Raw genomic sequence first — 18,173 nt, forward strand, 5'->3', positions numbered from 1 at the left:
TATATAGACAAAACCTCCTGGAGCCCATGTCTTTCACGGGACTTTAATTCCCCTCTTGAGTTCACACAGAAGAATGACTATCAAAACTAAAGTGATCTCTGTATGACAGCAACATAAGTGAAAACTCATGCATCTTAAATCACAGAAAACTAAAGAAAACATTTCTTGGCTTCATCCAATGCACTTCTATTACTTCACTTCTTATATGAAAGTAGCAACAAACTCCACTGAAAAAACTATTAAAAACTAAAAGATCACCTGTAGAATGAAATAAATTTCTATGTGAAAGTCTCAACATTTTCCTTAATATCTTATCAACAGTTAACACTTCAGAACAACTTGAAAAGCATCTGAAGAAATAACTAAAGCATGTCAACAGTTAGAAATCACACATCAGACTGAGAATTCTAAATAAAACAAACTTCACTTTCCCCATTCTAGAGTGTTATTCAAAATGAAGGTGCAGACTGTACTTATTTTTGAATTTTTTTATTTCCAGCAATATAAACATAACTTATACATCACCTGACAGGAAAACTCTCAGATATTCAGGCACTACATATACACCTTCTGTAATACAACACACATCAAAACAACAGTCCATTTCTTGCTAGACTCTTTTTAAAACTGGTTGACAGTTATTGAATTCACTGCTGCTGCTGCTAAAAATTGATGCCGAAGTTCTTGTAATGACAGGGATACCACATAAACAGAATCTTTAATGAATCTCCAAAGATAAAGATTGCAAGGGATCAGGTCTGGGGACCTGTTTTTGCAGAATAGATGACCATACATGAATAATATAATTAAAAAAATTTTTCCAGCTTCACCTATGACTGAGGTTCTATCAAAAATGAAATGAATAATGAAAATTATTTAGAGAACTATTATCAGAGTTCTCTATTTCAAAAGATTCTAGAGCTACATTCTGAGTTGTGTAGTAGTGAGGTCAAAAATAGCTGTATTGTGAGAGAGGCAATATAACTAAAAAGGAAGCTATGCCTAAGACAGATATGCTCAGGAAAGTTCATTTTGGATAACTCTGTTGAAAAAGTAAGATGAAAGGTGTACAACAGGATAAGACATATAGAAGCCAATGTTATGGATTGAAATCTGATGAAGTATTCAAATGTGTGGCAACTAATTTGTCCAATCTATTGGTATGATTTTGTACAAGTATAAATTATGTAAATTGATGCCATCTTTGCTCTATGACAACTCACAGAAAGGTACTGGAAGAGTAACATGGAACTTCTTCTGGTCTTCATTGAGTTGGAAAAGGTCTTTGATAGAGTCCCAAGAAAATAGATATGAAGAAGTATGACAAAGAAAATGATTCCAGAGAAGTATATACATCTTATACAAGACATGTATGATGGTAGTAAAACAAGGGTGAGATATGAAGCAGAATGTGAAACCAGTTTGAAACAGTGAAATGGATGGGAAAAATTTGAAGGAAGAAATATTTGTAATCTTAAGTAAAGAAGATAAAACATTTCACTCTAGTACAAGAGTGATCATGAACTGATCACCTGAGTGGTGGCCAGACATCAAATATATATATATATATATATATATATATACACACACACATATATATATGTATTTTATATGGCCTGGTTGGTCGAGTGGTCAGTGTATCCGCTTTCCTTTTTTCCATAAAGTGATCATTAAATAGCTGACCTATTTAATGATCACTTTATTAGGGAGTTCCATCCTAGTAAAAAAGCTCAGATGGATAAAGGGAGTGAAGGATTAGAAGTTGAAGAGGATATATTCCAAATACTGAGCACTCTAGGTGTCATTAAGGCAGGAGACCTAGATGGGACCTCACCATATGTATTTAGGCAATGTGCTATGAAATTGATCATACCATTAACTTGGTTGTTTAACAAAGGTCTTGCAAGGGGATTCTTGAAGAGTTCCTGAGGAGTGGAAGGAAGGTAAGATAATGCCACTGCATAAGGCTGGTGGTAGTAGAAGGAAGGTATCAAACTAAAGATGAGTTTGTATTTCTTGTATGGTTGTTAACATTTTGGAAAGATTGATTATGAACTCACATAGAGAGTTGTGCAGATGAGTGTGTGCAACATCATTTATGCAGGCCAGCATTTTTTTAAGGGGTGCTCATTTTTTAGTAATCTGATTGTCTTTTATAACAGAATAACAAGAGCAGTGTATGATAGTAAGGTATACTATAGAACATCTGTATAATTATACTGATAGATTGTAGAACATCAGTATATGCATATGGCTTGGTTGGCCGAGTGGTTAGCATATCCACTCTCCAGCCAAAAGGCTGTGGGTTTGAATCCTGCTGTGGGCATGGATGTTTGCAATTGTCTATGAAAATACTAGTGGTGGTGGTGGTGAGCAGAAGATGGCATTGGTGTAGTTGCAGTTTGTTGTAGTTGGTGGATTGAGTGGTGGAGACAGAGTTGTAGAGTAGGTGCCCTCCTTTGATGAGTCTTTGGATTCCCTGGAGGTGTCATGTAATAATAATAATAATAATGTTCTACAATATGCTGTGATATTTTTGGATTTTGCAAAGACATATAATATGGTACATATCTGATATTGGATATTAGATATGTACCATGTTATATGTTAGATATCAAAGTTGTGTAAGGGAGAGCAGTATCGCAAAAAGGAAGGTGGAGTTCTACAGGGTTCAGTACTGGGACTACTGCAACTGTTCAATCTTTATAAATGATACCGTTACTAGACTAATGTATTCAGTTATTTTCGGATGACGTAAAGCTTGGGGCGGTGGGAGAATGAATAGGGATATAAAGGATGTAAATTTAGTGCAACTAAATGTAAGGTTTTAAAATTGGGATCCACAGAGGGGATACTTCACACTCACTTGGTGTAATTATATTGGAAGAAGAAGAGGAAGCAAGGGGTGATTGTAGATAGAAATTTGAATTTCAGAGGATGTATTCTGAAGGTTGTGAAACAACCTAGAGAATTTGCTGCAGTACTGAGGAGGATATTGACCAGCATAGATAAAAGATGATGATCCATATTATAGTGCTCTGATCAGACCACATCTGGATTTGTGTGCTCATATCTCATCGCTGGAATTTGAAGGGGATGAAATTACCATGCAGAGGCAGATAACAAAAATGATATCAGGACTGTACAATGTTGGTTATGAGACCAGATTGAAGGCATGCAAATTACAGAGCTTGGTGGATAGATGACAAAGGGAGAATATGAGTGAGACATTTCAGCTGCAGAAAAGTACTTACCAGACTGAGAAGGGGGGGGGGGGATTTTCATATGAAAACTCCTAAAAGTTGCAAAAAGAAGTTATAGATGTTTTGTTTTTACGCATTCCTAATATTATTATATAATGTAAATGTATTTTCCCCTAAGTGTACATATTCTATCCCCAGGCCTATGTATTTAGTGTTTCACTATGCTACATGCAAGAAACCTTTCTTTTATATATATAAACAGAACATATAAAATAAAACTACATTATACCTCAAAGTACCTGCATGATTGTAGAGCTTTGTGGGTTTGATATGGACATTTTCTCTGAACACTGTTCTAATGAATGGCATAGATTTTTCAAGAATAGTTCACTGTTGTGAGCGTAGCATGTATACATGGCAAAATGTGAAGAATGTGTTTGTAGAGAGAGAGAGAGAGAGCAAACAGGAGAAAAAAGAAGATATTATTATTATTCAGGCCTCCATGGAGTCAAAAAACTCATCGTGGGAGGTCCTTCCTAAGAACATAAAGTCTGTCAAGACTCATTAAGGGAGGTCCCCCCCCCCCCCTAAGAAACACAAAGTCTATCATACCACTCCTTAAACTCATTGACAGTTCTCGCTCCCACCACTCCATCAGGCAATGCATTCCACGGTTCAACCACCCTCCACACAAAGAAACCACTCCTTACCCTCTTGCCCACAGTTTCCTTTCGTAACTTCCAGGGATAGCCTCGTCATCACTCCTTCCCTCTGTTCAATCAAGCGAAAGAACTCCCCAGTGTCAACCCTGTAACCACCTCTCAACAGTTTAAAAGTCTCAATCACATCACCTCTCTTCTATCCACCAAACTCTGCAGTCCACATTCCCTCAGCCAATCTTCATAACTATGCTTGTACAGTCCTGAAACCATCTTTGTCATTCGTCTTTATATCCTTTCCACAGTTAATTTATCCCCTTCAAATCCTGGAGACCAAATCTGAGAACAATAGTCCAAGTGTGGTCTGATCAGAGACTTATACAACGGAACAATAACCCTCTTATCTCTGCAGATCAGTGTCCTTCTCATAATTGCAGCAATCCTCTGTGTTACCTTCACCACCTTTGCAATATGTCCCCTAAACTTCAGGTTTCTATCAATCATCAACCCCAGATCTCTTGTCTCCCCTACTTCCTCCAGTATAACTCCTCCCATAGAGTATGCAGCATCCCATCGATGTTTCCCAAACCTTAAGACCTTTCATTTTGCTGCATTAAACTGACCCCCATTCATTTGTCCATCTATGTAGCTTATTTAAATCCTCTTACAGGGCTACCACATCTGCACTATTACTAATAATCCTTCCCAGCTTCGCATCATCTGCAAACAACTGAATATCCCATTGCAATCCACTGGCAATGTCATTGATATAAGGGTTAAACAATATAGGTCCTAGTACTGAGCCCTATGGGACCCCACTTGTAACCCTCTGCCTCCTTGAAACTGCTCCACCATACACAACTCTCTGATACCTATCAGACAGCCAATCCTGAATCCAGTTGACCAATCTGACATCCAGACCCATGTGTGCAACTTAAATATCAGCTTATCATGTGGCACCCTGTCAAATGCCTTCGCTGTCTAAGAAAATTGCAGTATATGCCTTTCCCTCATCTAATGTTCTTGTAACTTTATTATAAAAGGCTAGCATATTGCTAAAACAAGAGCGCCCTTTCACAAATCCATGTTGACTCTCACAGATAACATTACCCTCATCTGCCCAATGCTGTATATGGTCCCTCACTACTTTCTCCAAGATCTTAACAACTACTGATGAGTATATCAACAGTGATAATCTGTTGAAATACAAGTTACTGGTAAATGTGAAACCTACCGATGTAATAAAAGAGCTTAATTATGGGAACAGAAGGCAAAGATGGGGAAGTGAAAGAAAGTAGGAATGAGGAAACAAAAGAAATGAATAAAAAGCTGAGAGGTAGTGACACTACAGGAGCAACAGACAGACAGACAGTGTAATTACCAGGATGTAAGACTTGAAGAAAAAAGTTACCAGAGTGAGAAATGAGATGACAATATACACTGAAATTAGAAGTTTGGTATATAGGAGGAGTGCAAAAGGACAGAATGAAGGAAAATAGAGAAAAAGAGGTAACAAATGATTCGAGAGTAGCAATGTACAGAGATTCCATTATTAGAGGTATAGTAAAAGAGGGTCCACATGGTCTGTTATTATCCTGCTGAGACAAAGTATCAGCAGGATAATTGATACAATGGACACGAGAAGTAAACAAAAAAGGCAAGGGAGCGAATGGCCATTGGGGGGACAAATTATTTGGTTGGACATAAGTAGAATGTAAAGATGGATATCAAGAGGTTATTGAGGAGAGTAAAAGATAACCATGTGGTGGGAAAGGTGATCAATGCGCTGATAAGGTAGGATAATGAAAGATGAGATGGAAAGCAAGACACGAATAGTATGTGTTGGCAGAGCTGAGTGAGGAGAAGGGAATGGAGTTTGTAAATGTGTGGAATGCATTTGTACAAACACTGTGGATTGAACTCAAAGGTGTGAGTCAACTAGAGAGATGGTTTCTAGAAGGAAGTATAATAAGTGATACAAACAAGAGATCAGAGGAAGCAAGAGATAAGTGAAAGATCAGAAGAGAGGAACTGCTGAGATTAAAAGTGGTAGTAAATGAGAATACTAGTATAAGGAGAGTGGATGTTAGAAGCAGCAGGGAATGTATGTATGGAGGATGTCAACATAGGAATGGGATGTGAGGAAGGTAGATGAGTCTGAGGAAACATAGTGTTAATAAAGATGATTGGGTATGGGCAGGCAAGGAGAAATTATAGACGAGTGGCATGGGTAGGACTAGTTATAGACCTAAACATGAACTGCTGTGTTTAGGTATGAATGTGAGGTATATCAGAAATAATGGAGGTGAAATCCTTTCTTTTAAGCTTACATGGTGATCCGAATGCATTTTTGAAAATTATGGAGACAACTACCGTGTTTGAATAAAAACTTTAGTTTAATATAACTAAAATCTGCAATCGACGTTTCGACCTTTATGTCAAGGTCAGCTTCTGGAGCATACTCAGCTTCTGGAGCATACACAGAAAACAAGCTACACTACAATCAAACTGGTTTGTTAAAGACACTGACCAGCCGCTACAACAATTGTTGGCCTGACAATTTTTTTTTTTTTTTTCACCAGAGGTCAGGCCAACAATTGTTGTAGCGGTTGGTCAGTGTCTTTAACAAACCAGTTTGATTGTAGTGTAGCTTGTTTTCTGTGTATAGTTGTATGCTCCAGAAGATGACCTTGACATAAAGGTCGAAACAAATGCAGATTTTAGTTATATTAAACTAAAGTTTTTATTCAAACACTGTAGTTGTCTCCATAATTTTCAAAAATGCAATGGAGGTGAAATGGTTTCATTGATTGAGCTTATTCATCCAAAAACTGCTTCAATAAGTGAAACAGGATTGGATAAGGATGACATACTGACCAAAATAGAAATGGAAGGGTACAATGTTTTTTGTTAGGATAGACAAAGAGGGAGGGATAATGTTTCTGAGGATAGCAGGGAAATTATATCTGCACAAAGTGGAGATGCAAAAAGGAAATAGTGGAAATGGTAACGAGACAGTTTTGAGATATTTAGTTGAATTTTGTTATATAGGCCAGTGAATGTGAAGAGTAGTAATGAAATGTTAAGCAATTTGGGTTATAGTGAAAATAAGGGAAGATTGATCGTTATTGGAGGCTGGAATGAAAAGATTTGGGAATAAGGAAAAAGGAATGTCTCAAGTTCTTGGGAGACAAGTGTCTTAAGCAGTATGTAAGGGAGGACACATGAGAATCAAAGCTAATAATTTCATTAAAGGATGTAACTGTTAGTGGGGTATCATGTTTCACTCTATTACATGAGTGGTGGCCAGACATATCAAGACTTGAGGAAAGGATGTATGTGGAAATACAAGATTATCAGAACCTTGGTTGGATGAGTGGTTAGCATATCCGCTCTCCAGCCAAAAGGCCGCGGGTTCAAATCCCATCGTGGGCATGGGTGATTGTGAAAATAGTAGCAGTAGATGCTGTTGGTGTAGATGATGATGGTAGTTGCAATTGGTGGAGATGGAAAGTTGTAGAGTTGGTATACCCTCCCTCGATGAGTCAATGCGCTCCCTGGAGGTGTTACGTAATAATAATAACAATAAACATTAGGAGACAGCTTGGAACTATAGCATGGAATGAGGAGTAAAGCAGGAAGGAGATAAATGCTGTTTGGGTGCTAAATAAAAGATATTTAACAGCATCAATGTGTGAATAAATTCTGAAAATCAAAAGGCTGAATAAAGCAGGTGTTGAAAGAATGAAGGAATTAAGTATGAAATCTGGAAGAAGGTACTGTGTAGGTAGTACAAGATGAATAATGGTAATACCCGGTTGCATGAAGAGTATAACAAGCAAGTCAGGAAAGGTGACTCGATTGGTAAGGAAAGCAAAATTTAATACTTTAAACTCATTCAGCATGTCTGCATCTTGGGTTTAATGCACAATTTGAAGTTTTGTGTATGATGCATCATGCATGATGAGTTCTGACTCCATGGTAGTTTGGCATTAATAATAATAATGCCTCTAGTAACATTGCCACTCACATGAAATTATAACTGTCACCAAAAATTATAGATCTGAGAAATCCTTTATCGTATTTAATATGCTGTAAGATATCATGAGAAAATTCCTGATAATGCTGTCTATTGCATCTGTGTTGACTGTTTTCAAAATTCTGCAATTTGTATGATTCCATACAATTTCTGAAAAACTTCTTTCCATACTAGTGTGTATGGAATACAGAGCTCAATTTGCATGGGATGTGATCATTCAGACAGACTCTGTGAAACTTTGCCTAACCTATGCTAGTATTTCCTTACTTGTTGAGAGCATTTCATATCACAAAAAAGCATCCCATGCTTTTCGTGATATGAAATACAACCCATCCCACCTGCAACAAAAACTTTTTCTGCCACTGGTAAATAAACTAGCCTAATCTGAAGAACCTTACCATACTGATAGCATGGTAAGGTGTATAAATTCCATTTCCTTCCTTCATGGCAGGAAGGAAATGGAATTTATACACTTACTGACAGATAATTACTTGAAGTGGAATGTGATGGAAGATACTCAGGATATGAGAGTGTTGGATCTTGTTATGGGTCAGAAGACCTGTCTATAACTAAGGTGGCTATACTCCCTACAATTGGGAAAGTGGTCATGTGATCTTGACTTGGGAGGTGACAAAACATGTAGAAATTCAAGTTAAGAAAGAGCATATGTGGAACTATAAAGCAGGTGATTATGATACACTTAGGATTCAAAATGTTCACAGTGCATGGCAGATAGTCAAGGGATATCTGGAGGAAGCAATACCACACTCTATACCCAAGATCAGGAGGGTAAATCAGGTAAGAGTTAGATGGATGAGTAATATCATTAAGCAAAAGTTGCAAATCTGAATACAAACACAGCTATGGGACTGGATGGGATATCATCTCGCATTTTAAAAGAATGTGCAGGGAGAACTGGAGATGCCTTTGGCTAGGCTTTTTAATTCTCAATAAAAGTCTCAGCTATGGCAAAGTCCCAAGAGAGTGGAAGGAGAACAAAATAATTTTTTTGCATAAAGGAGGATCTAAGTCTGTGGTAGCAAATAGACTGATAAGTATCTCAGGACTAGTGGTAAAAGTACTGGAAAAGTTGGTAAAAAAGAGCAATCAAGAATGGGAAGATAAAAATATGATACTCTATGAGGGACAGCATGGTTTTGTAAAGGTAGGTTAACCTTAGTAATCTATTAATTTTTTATAATAGGGTGAAAACTGAGTGGGATAAAGGGAATGGCTACATGATACTGTGGATTGTTCAAAGGCATATGGCAGGATACCACATGGAACTCTATTGCACAAACTGCAACAAATGGGGATGGATATGACACTGGTTATGTGGATAAGAGGGTGGCTGCCAGACAGACATCAAAAAATGGTATACGGAGGAGCAAAATCCAGGCAAAAGCTGGTAACTAGTGGTGTGCAGCAAGGCTCGGTGCTAGAACCACCACCGTTTAATTTGTACATAAATGATTATTATTATTACGGGTATCCCTATGGAGTCAGTGGACTCATCGCAGGAGATCCAAACCATCAAAACAATATCTATCATATCTCTTCTTGAATTCATTTACAGATGAAGAACTCACAACTGAGTCAGGCAATGCATTCCACTCATTCATCAACCTCCAGACGAAAAACTTCATTCTCACACCCTTGTTTACCACACTTTTCCTTAATTTCCAGGGATGACCTCTTGTTCTTCCATCACTATTACACAGCTGAAACATTTCCCCAGCATCAATCTTATAAAAACCTTTTAGTAATTTAAATGTTTCTATCATATCCCCTCTTCTCTGCCTATCAACCAACTTCTGCAATCCACAAGCTCTCAATCTATCAATGTAGGGAGCATTTTTTACGTTGCTCACCAACTTAGTCACTCTCCTCTGAATCCTCTCCACAACCTCCTCATCTCCAAGGAATCCAGGTGACCAGACCTGAACACAGTAATCCAAATGTGGAATAATAACCTCTTTATCTCTGGATGTTTGTGTGTTCCTCAATAACCAAGTAATCCTATGTGCAATCTCGGACACCTTAGCAATGTGTCCCCTGAACTTCATCTCCCTATCCACCAACACCCCTAAATCCCTAGCCTCATCAATCTCTTGAACTACTGTTCCATGAATACAGTACACAGCTGGTAATCTTTTAATCTCAAAATGCATAACTTTACACTTTTCCACATTGAACTGACATCCATTACCTTTTGCCCATTTTGCCAGCTTATTTAAATCATCCTGCAAACTCTCAACATCAGCTTGATTTTTTTATTGCTCTACCCAACTTTGCATCACCAGCAAACAACTGAAAATCTTCCTTTAAGCCATTTCCTATATCATTTATGTACAAATTAAACAACAATGGCCCAAGCACAGAGCCCAGAGGCACACCACTGGTGACCTGCCTCACCCAGGACTCTGTTCCTCCATACACCACCTTCTGTTATCTCTCCCTGAGCCATTCTCCTATCCTTATCATCAGTTTAGTATCCATCCCCATCTGCTCCAATTTGCACAACAGTATTTCATGGTGTATCCTGTCAAAAGCCTTAGCAAAATTCAGAAGTACCACTGTGTAGCCATTTCCTTTGTCCAACTCAGATGTCATCCTATTATAAAAAGTTAATAAATTGCTAAGGCAGGATCGACCTTTAACAAAACCACATTGGCCCCTATTGAGTATCATATTCTGATCCACCCTTTTTTGAATTTTGTCTTTAATCAACTTTTTCAATACTTTTACCACCGCTCCTGAGATGGTGATTGGTCTGTAATTAACTACCGCAGTTTTAGAGCCACCTTTATGCAGAGGAACTACTTTGCCTTCCTTCCACTCCCTATGGACTATACCAGAGTTTAAACTTAAATTAAATAACCAAGTAAGAGGCATTGACAATTCCTTTGCACATCCATGCAACACACCCAAGCTGATATTCCATCTAAACCTACAGCAGTGTTTGCATTTAAATTTTGCAATATACTAAGTACCTCCGATTTCTTAACTCTAATTCTCACATTGCTACAGGTACAGATATATCCTTACTTGGGTGATATACTTTTGAAAAATGATCGCTCAGTAACTCTACTATTACATCTTAATTTGTCACCTCAATACCATCAACATCCACTAAAGTTATTCTTCCTTTTACTTGCCACATAGCTGAAGAACTCTTTGGGATTACCCTTGATCTCCTTGGCTAAGGTCTTCTCATAATCTCATTTAGCTTTTCTTACTATGCTGGTAGCCTTCCTAGCTTGAGCCTTGTACTGCTCATGGGTGTACTGATCGCCTTTCTCCTTGTAAATTCTCCATAACATTTTATTTTTTTGCAGATCAAGCTTGATACTACTCATCCATCTAACGCCTACCTTGTTTGTCTTCCTTACCATGGAGACACAGTCTGATACTGCCTTGTTCAGATTTTATCCCATGCACTCCTAACATCTTTTCCCTACAATATGTTCTGCCATGGGACAGCTGCAAGCTCACTCTGAAGCTTGTTATAATTGCCTAACCTGTAGTTCCGTATATACCCCTGCTTAAGAGAGAAATCCACAAATTTTACAACCTCCCAAGGAAATAAACCTGAAAAGAAATATTTGGCCATTTGCTTAAGTTGGGGTAATAGTTAATCAAAGTGATGCAGAGAGCTTGCAAGATGATTTAAATAGGCTGATAGTATGGGCAGAACATAACGGATGTCACTTTAATGTAAATGAATTAAAGTGGCACAAAATACACAACTTTATACTGGAAAAGTGTAAAGTTGTGCATTTTGGGATACAAAGATTACAAGTTGATCTTTGTATCCCTGGAGTATAGTTACCATTGAGGTAACTATACTTCAGGAAATTGATGAGCCCAAGTTTTTTTTTTTTTTTTTTTAAGGGGGGGGTATTATTGGTAGATAAACAGTTGGAGTTTAGAGGGCATATTGCTTTAAGTGGCTCACAGGATTGTTTTGTTGTTGAAGAACACACTAACAAGCAGAGATAAGGGAGTTATCATTCCTCTTTATAATGCCTTGATACGACACCATCTGGATTACTGTGCTCGTGGCTTGTCAACTGAGTTTCTTAATGATGAGGAAGTGGCAGCAAGGATGCAGAGGTGAGCAACCACAATGGTAAGTGGTTTGTTGAATGCTTTGTATGAGGATATATATTAAGGGTTTGTGGATTGTAAAAGTTGGTTAATAGGCAACAAAGGGGAATATGATAGAAACATTAAAGTTGCTTCGGTGATTTTATAGGATTAAATACAAAGGAAATATTTCAGCAACTGCCTAGAGGGAACAGGACAAGAGATAAGAGTCTGGTTAGTAAGGGTGCGAGGACTAGATTTTTTTGCTTGGAGAATAGTGAGCAAATGGAATGAGTTGCCTGAGTCAGTTGTGAGTGCTTTCTGTGTTAATGGTTTCAGGGAGAGGTACAATAAATATTGTGTTGATAGTTTGAGTCTCCCACTCTTAGGACTCCATGGAGGTGCCTATACAATAATAATAATTTCATATGGACATTATTACCCCAATGGAAATGTCATTATCGCCCAACATGCTATGTGATAAGAAACTAAAAATTTCTTGTTATCTCTAGTGATTGCTGATAGTGTGGTGACAAGATGATGCATAAAGATAGCAGTTTACAAGAAGGCTTTCTGTGGGTGAACATAAAGAAGGGATATAATCTAATCCCTTCTGTATCACACTAATCTAAAAATGGTAAAGTCAGCTAAACAGCTATACCAGTTTATTTTCTTCCAACTGCATACATTTTTATGTAACTGGAAGAAATTGGTTGATCTTGCCTTCTGATCAAATGGCAGCTGAACCTTCTAGTCTTCTACCAAGACCACAGAGGACAACTTTTACTCATCCATATTTCCACCTCTTTCACATTTAGATGGTGCTATTATAATAGCACACAAAGACAAAGGATGCCTTACTAGCATCATTATTCCCCTCCCACTCCTACACTGATGATCAAAGCAAAGTATCTCTTCCCATTATACCAGGAATAGCTCACTGCATGTCTCTTGTGGTCGTTCATCAAAAAGTCACCAGAAGAAACCTCAATAGCCTTGGCTACCACATGTCTTCTGGTCTTGGTGGTATCTTCCCAGCTGTACTCAAAACTTGTTCTTCAGAATACATCCATCCTATTTTGTCTTTACAATCTTTCATATTCATCACAGCATGGAAATAAGTCTATTCAATCAATTCTAAAGAAAGGAAACAATAAAAAGTTAGGCACCAAGCTATTGTCCCACTGCACTCGCCTCAGTTCTGTCAAAAATAAGAGAAAAATCATCAGCACAAAAGCCTAGTGGATGACACCATGCAAGCAGAGTGACCATCATTCTTGATCCATGGGAGGATCTTCGAAAACTTCAAATCTAATCTCATCATCAAAGTGAAAGAACTTTTTTTTTTGTGACCCTACATTACCATGTAATAAAAGCAATGTAGCTTCTCAGCACAAATAAGATTCATTCATTCATTATTTTAACTTCCTCAAACACAGTAATGCAAATTTATTCTTGTCCCTAAATCCATAGTTACAGTGGATGACATCTTTGTGTAAAAATGTCAGCATGCACTCTCCAGTGGAAAGTTATGTAATGAACTTTTTATCCTTGGTGTGGTAGAGCAGCAACAGTAGTAAACCAGAGACAGCTTGCATCAGCTTATTGTTAAATTTCCAACAATGGTTATAAACTGTAGAGTGGCATATACTTTAATCCACAAAATAAGACTGGATATGTTTCAAGGTCATGTCAGAATGCCCTCAGAAATCCTAAATGTATCTTTGAAAAAATGTTTTTAATCTTTTATGTACTCTGTTGGTAAAATTTCAAATAACAGGATCTCTCTCAAGCTGTAAAGTAATATTTTAATAATATATTCACTTAACCTTCTGATACTGATCTCAGATTCTAAGTTTATTATTATTATTACATGACACCTCCAGGGAGTCGAAAGACTCATCAAGGGAAGGCACCTGCTCTACATCTCCAATACTCAAATTCACCAACTACAATAAACTGCAACTACACCATCTACTGCCCACCACCACTAGCATTTTCACAGATGATCACAAAAATCCATGCCCGTGGCAGGATTCGAACCTGCAGCCTTTTGGCTGAGAGCGGATAAGCTAACCACTCGGCCAACCAGGCTGGCTAGGGATAGGGATAGCTAGAATAGGGAAGTTTAATGATAGCTTCTAGTTTGTCAAGTAATGTTTAACATGTAACAACAAGACAAATGCAATTTTATATAAGATGGATGAGTGAAATGAGGACTTACCAACAAGAATATAAATTAAGTGTCTTTTTCCTCATATTGGGTGTCCTGAGTAAATCAAATATATTGGCACGATGTGGTTTTGTCTCCTCAGTTTTGAAATTCTGTAAGTTAACTTAAGAAATCATTTTGCATGCTTTTTTTTTTTAACATTTCATAACTAATTTTTTTTTATCCATTAAAAGAAAAAAAAATGCAGTCAAATCTCACTATAGTAAACATTTTATAATAAAATACCTCATTATAGCAAGCCACTGAAAAGTCCCATCAAAGGCAGACTCGTCAAGGGAAAGCCTAAACATTTCACTAAGTACTAACCAACATAACAATACCTGCTATACTTCACTTTGAATTCATTCATTGATAAAGCACTTAGAACTGACTCTTACAACCGGTTCCACTCATTCCAAGCTCTATAAGCAAAAGATGTGATTCTCACACTGCTGCTCAGCTTCCAGGGATGATTCCTAGTTCTCTCCTCATTAAGTCACATAATGAAAATTTTCCACTATATCAGTACAATAACAACATTCAAGGAACTTATATAATCAAACTTTCACTTTGTAACCAACATTCAAGTGAAAGTTTTTTTCACTTGGTTACAAAGTAAAATTACACTTGCCAAGAAGTATATTCTTGTTTAATCCTTTACAGAGTGTATTTGCATACAAACTTCACACACACTTCACATTGCAAACTTTGCTTACAAACTTTACTCAAAGGTTAAACCTTGTTTAATCCTTGAGTAAGGTTTGTAATTTACAAGAATATAATTTCTTTGCAAGTATAATTAACTTATATCTATAACCCCCCCCTCCCTTTTTCAACCTACTGATCAATTTCTGCAATCACAAATCAACCTATCCTTATAAGGAGCATTTCATAAATCATCCCAAACCATCCCCAAGAAACCCAGGTGATTAGATCTCTGCATAATAGTCCAGATAGAGTCATATAACAACTCTCTATCTCTGCTTGTTGGCATGTTTTCAATAACAGGTAATACTGAGAAGCTATTTTAGTCACTTTTGCATTATGCCCACAAGAACACTCAAATGCCTATTCTCATCACTTTCCTAGTTTCATAATGTACACATAGCAAGTAGTCTTTTCAACCCAAAATGTAACCTTATGTGTTGCACTTGACTATATGAAACTGATAGCCATTCTCATTTGCCCATACTGTCTATTTAAATCATCATGCAAAATTGCTACATCATTGTTATTAACTATTTGCTCCTAGTTTTGCATCGTCAGCAAACAAATGAATATTTCTTATGTCATTAATATACAAATTAAATAGAAGAGGCAAATTATAAAGCCCTTTAGCACACTACTAGTCAGAGGCCTTCTTCTGGACCTCCATAAGCTACTCTGATGTCTATTCATCAGCCATCCTTTAATCCAAATCATCAGCTTCATATATGTCCTCATCTGCTCTAATTTATAAAGCACTTAGAACTGACTCTTACAACCAGTTCCACTCATTCCAAGCTGATGTGGGATAACAAATTCATGTGATATCCTATTAAATGCTTTTGTGAATTCCAGCAGTATCCCTGTGTGTAACCATTCCTCTTACCTAACTCAGCTTTCACTTTATTGTAAAAAGTGAGTAAATTACTGAGGTATGACCTACACTTCGCAAAACCATGTTGTCCCTCATACACTATCCCATTTCTACCCACCCATTCCTTAATTATGCCCTTAACCAACCTTTTTAATACCTAAACACTACTCTTGAGATATATACTGATCAGTTGCCAATTTGCAACCTCAGTCTCAGATCCTCCTTTATGCAACAGAACTATTTTCCCCTTTTTCTGCTCCCTTGGGACCCATATAGACAGCAGAGATATTAACATATAGTTAAAGCCACTGTTAATTCCCTAGCATATTAAATAAATTAAAGATGTCAAGAAATTATATTCTTGATTTAATCCTTTTTACAACTGTTAGCACACAATGTTGTGCATTACGTGCAGTTTAGGCTGGTAGCATTGCAACTCCACCACTACAAATTCTTACAAGCCAATGTACTTCATGCACTGAGTAGTGGTTTGGTGCAGTCTGCATTGAATGCAGTTTTAGCATTGAGTATATTAGCCAGTACTGATATTAGCCCTAGCCTGCACAGCATATTGACTATTGCAAAATGCAACTATTGCTACAAAATGAATTATATAAAATACTATCGAGTGGTATTTTATTACAAACAAGAAAATAACAGTTTTTAGATAAATATGTAAAAATTTAAGAACTGCGATAATAAAACAGGAACTTTCATTTTATACTGGAGGGCCTGCAGTCCTTATAGACAAGCCACCACTCATGAAGTATCTTCATGAGTGAGCTACTTGTATACAGAGACTAGAGACTTCACATTAATTGCCTTAGAATCTCATATGTGCTATCATATTTCATCTGGATAGTGGCCCTTCCCATAATGGCTATGCATTATGGGAAGGGCCACTACCCAGATGAGCAGAGCCTCTCTACTCCCCAGGAGGCAACATACCCAAAGCCACATATATCATCAGTGGGCGCCAGACCCAAAAGAGATATCAAGGTCGATGTAATGCAGAACTCATATTTCTCATATGCAAGTAGTCAAAAGGTGTCACACCTTGCTACTAAAATACTCTGGATCAGCGATATGTTGAAAGTTGGAGTAATGACTTCTGCATTACTCCAACCTTGGTATATCTTTGGGTCTGGCTCCCATTGATGAGATCTCAATAAAGATTGAAACTGGTTTGGGTAGTGGCCCTTCCCATAATGCATAGCATTATGCATATTCGAAAGGGCGTGCGTGCATGCACGCCTCTGCATTATGAGAGACTAAGGCAATTGATGTGAAGTCATTAGCCTATATATATATATACACACACACACACACACACACACACACACACAAAGTAGCCCAGTCGTAAAGATACTTCATGCAGAAACACACTTGCTTATACTTGGATAAAGAAGTAAACCATTACTATAATTTCTTGGCATCTTTAATTTATAGTATAACTAAAATGAGAAAACTTTCAACATCAGCCTCTAATCCGGAGTTTTTAAAAAGGTGTCACACCTTTTGACTATTTGTATAAGAGAAATATAGGACTTCTGCATTACTTCAACCTTGGTACCTCTTCTGGCTCTGGCTCCACTGATGAGACCTCAGTAATGGTTGAAGCCAGTCTGGGTTGCGACCCTTCCCATAATGCAAGACATTATACGCACCTGAAAGGGTGTGTGCTTTGGAATACTAAGGCAATTGGTGTGAAGTCATTAACCTCTATATACAAGTAGTCCAGTCGTGAAGATACTTCATGTGCAAACTTTATTTTATAGTATAAACAAGTGAGAATAACTTTCAATATCCCTAGCATATTCTTGCAATATGTGGGTTAATATACCATCTAATCCCATTCATGTTGAAGTTTTGTAATCAGTGTAGAAAATAGAAGACATTGAATTAAACATAATAACAATGGAAGAATTTCCATGAGAATTTTATTTCCATCAAATTTGTCTTTGTCTCTTTGACTTCATCTATTCGGGTTACTTCGCTTGTCAGAACGAGTTTTACCAGCAAATAGAGGGTACGGCCATTATGGGTAGTGCTTTTTCTCTTACCCTCGTGAACTACTTTATAGAACAATTTGAACAGCAACTGAATAACATGTATCATAAGTCTTGCTTATGGTACAGATATGTAGATGCTATTTTTGCAGCATGGCAGGGTTTATTTTCTGAACTTCAAGATATTATAAAGATTAATGCCGTTCATCCTCTTGAAGTAGAAAAGGATCATAATATTTCATTTTCAGATTGCCTTGTTCTTCATCAGCTAGATGGTAGCCTTCAGTTTTCTGTTCTTCCTGAAAAAACTCATACTGGACTTTATAAAACTTTACTATGTGCAAATCTGGTCACCTGGGTTTCTTGTAGATAGAGGTGGTGAG

At 37.3% G+C, this 18,173-nt stretch overlaps 1 protein-coding gene across 1 annotated transcript in view; it reads right to left on the reverse strand.

The window, feature by feature from the left end:
• LOC150094374 (organic cation transporter protein-like) overlaps nucleotides 1-18,173 on the reverse strand; it is a 301,836-nt gene that overhangs the window by 61,894 nt on the left and 221,769 nt on the right. The window contains exon 7 of the mRNA XM_090412194.1: nucleotides 14,215-14,315. Within this exon, the coding sequence (XP_090268320.1) occupies nucleotides 14,215-14,315 (101 nt within the window). The remainder of the gene's footprint in view (nucleotides 1-14,214; nucleotides 14,316-18,173) is intronic.

Source organism: Typopeltis vanoorti, chromosome 22 (assembly GCF_054136105.1).
Source record: "Typopeltis vanoorti isolate ZY-2024b chromosome 22, IOZ_Tvanoo_1.0, whole genome shotgun sequence".
Classification (NCBI taxonomy): domain Eukaryota; kingdom Metazoa; phylum Arthropoda; class Arachnida; order Uropygi; family Thelyphonidae; genus Typopeltis; species Typopeltis vanoorti.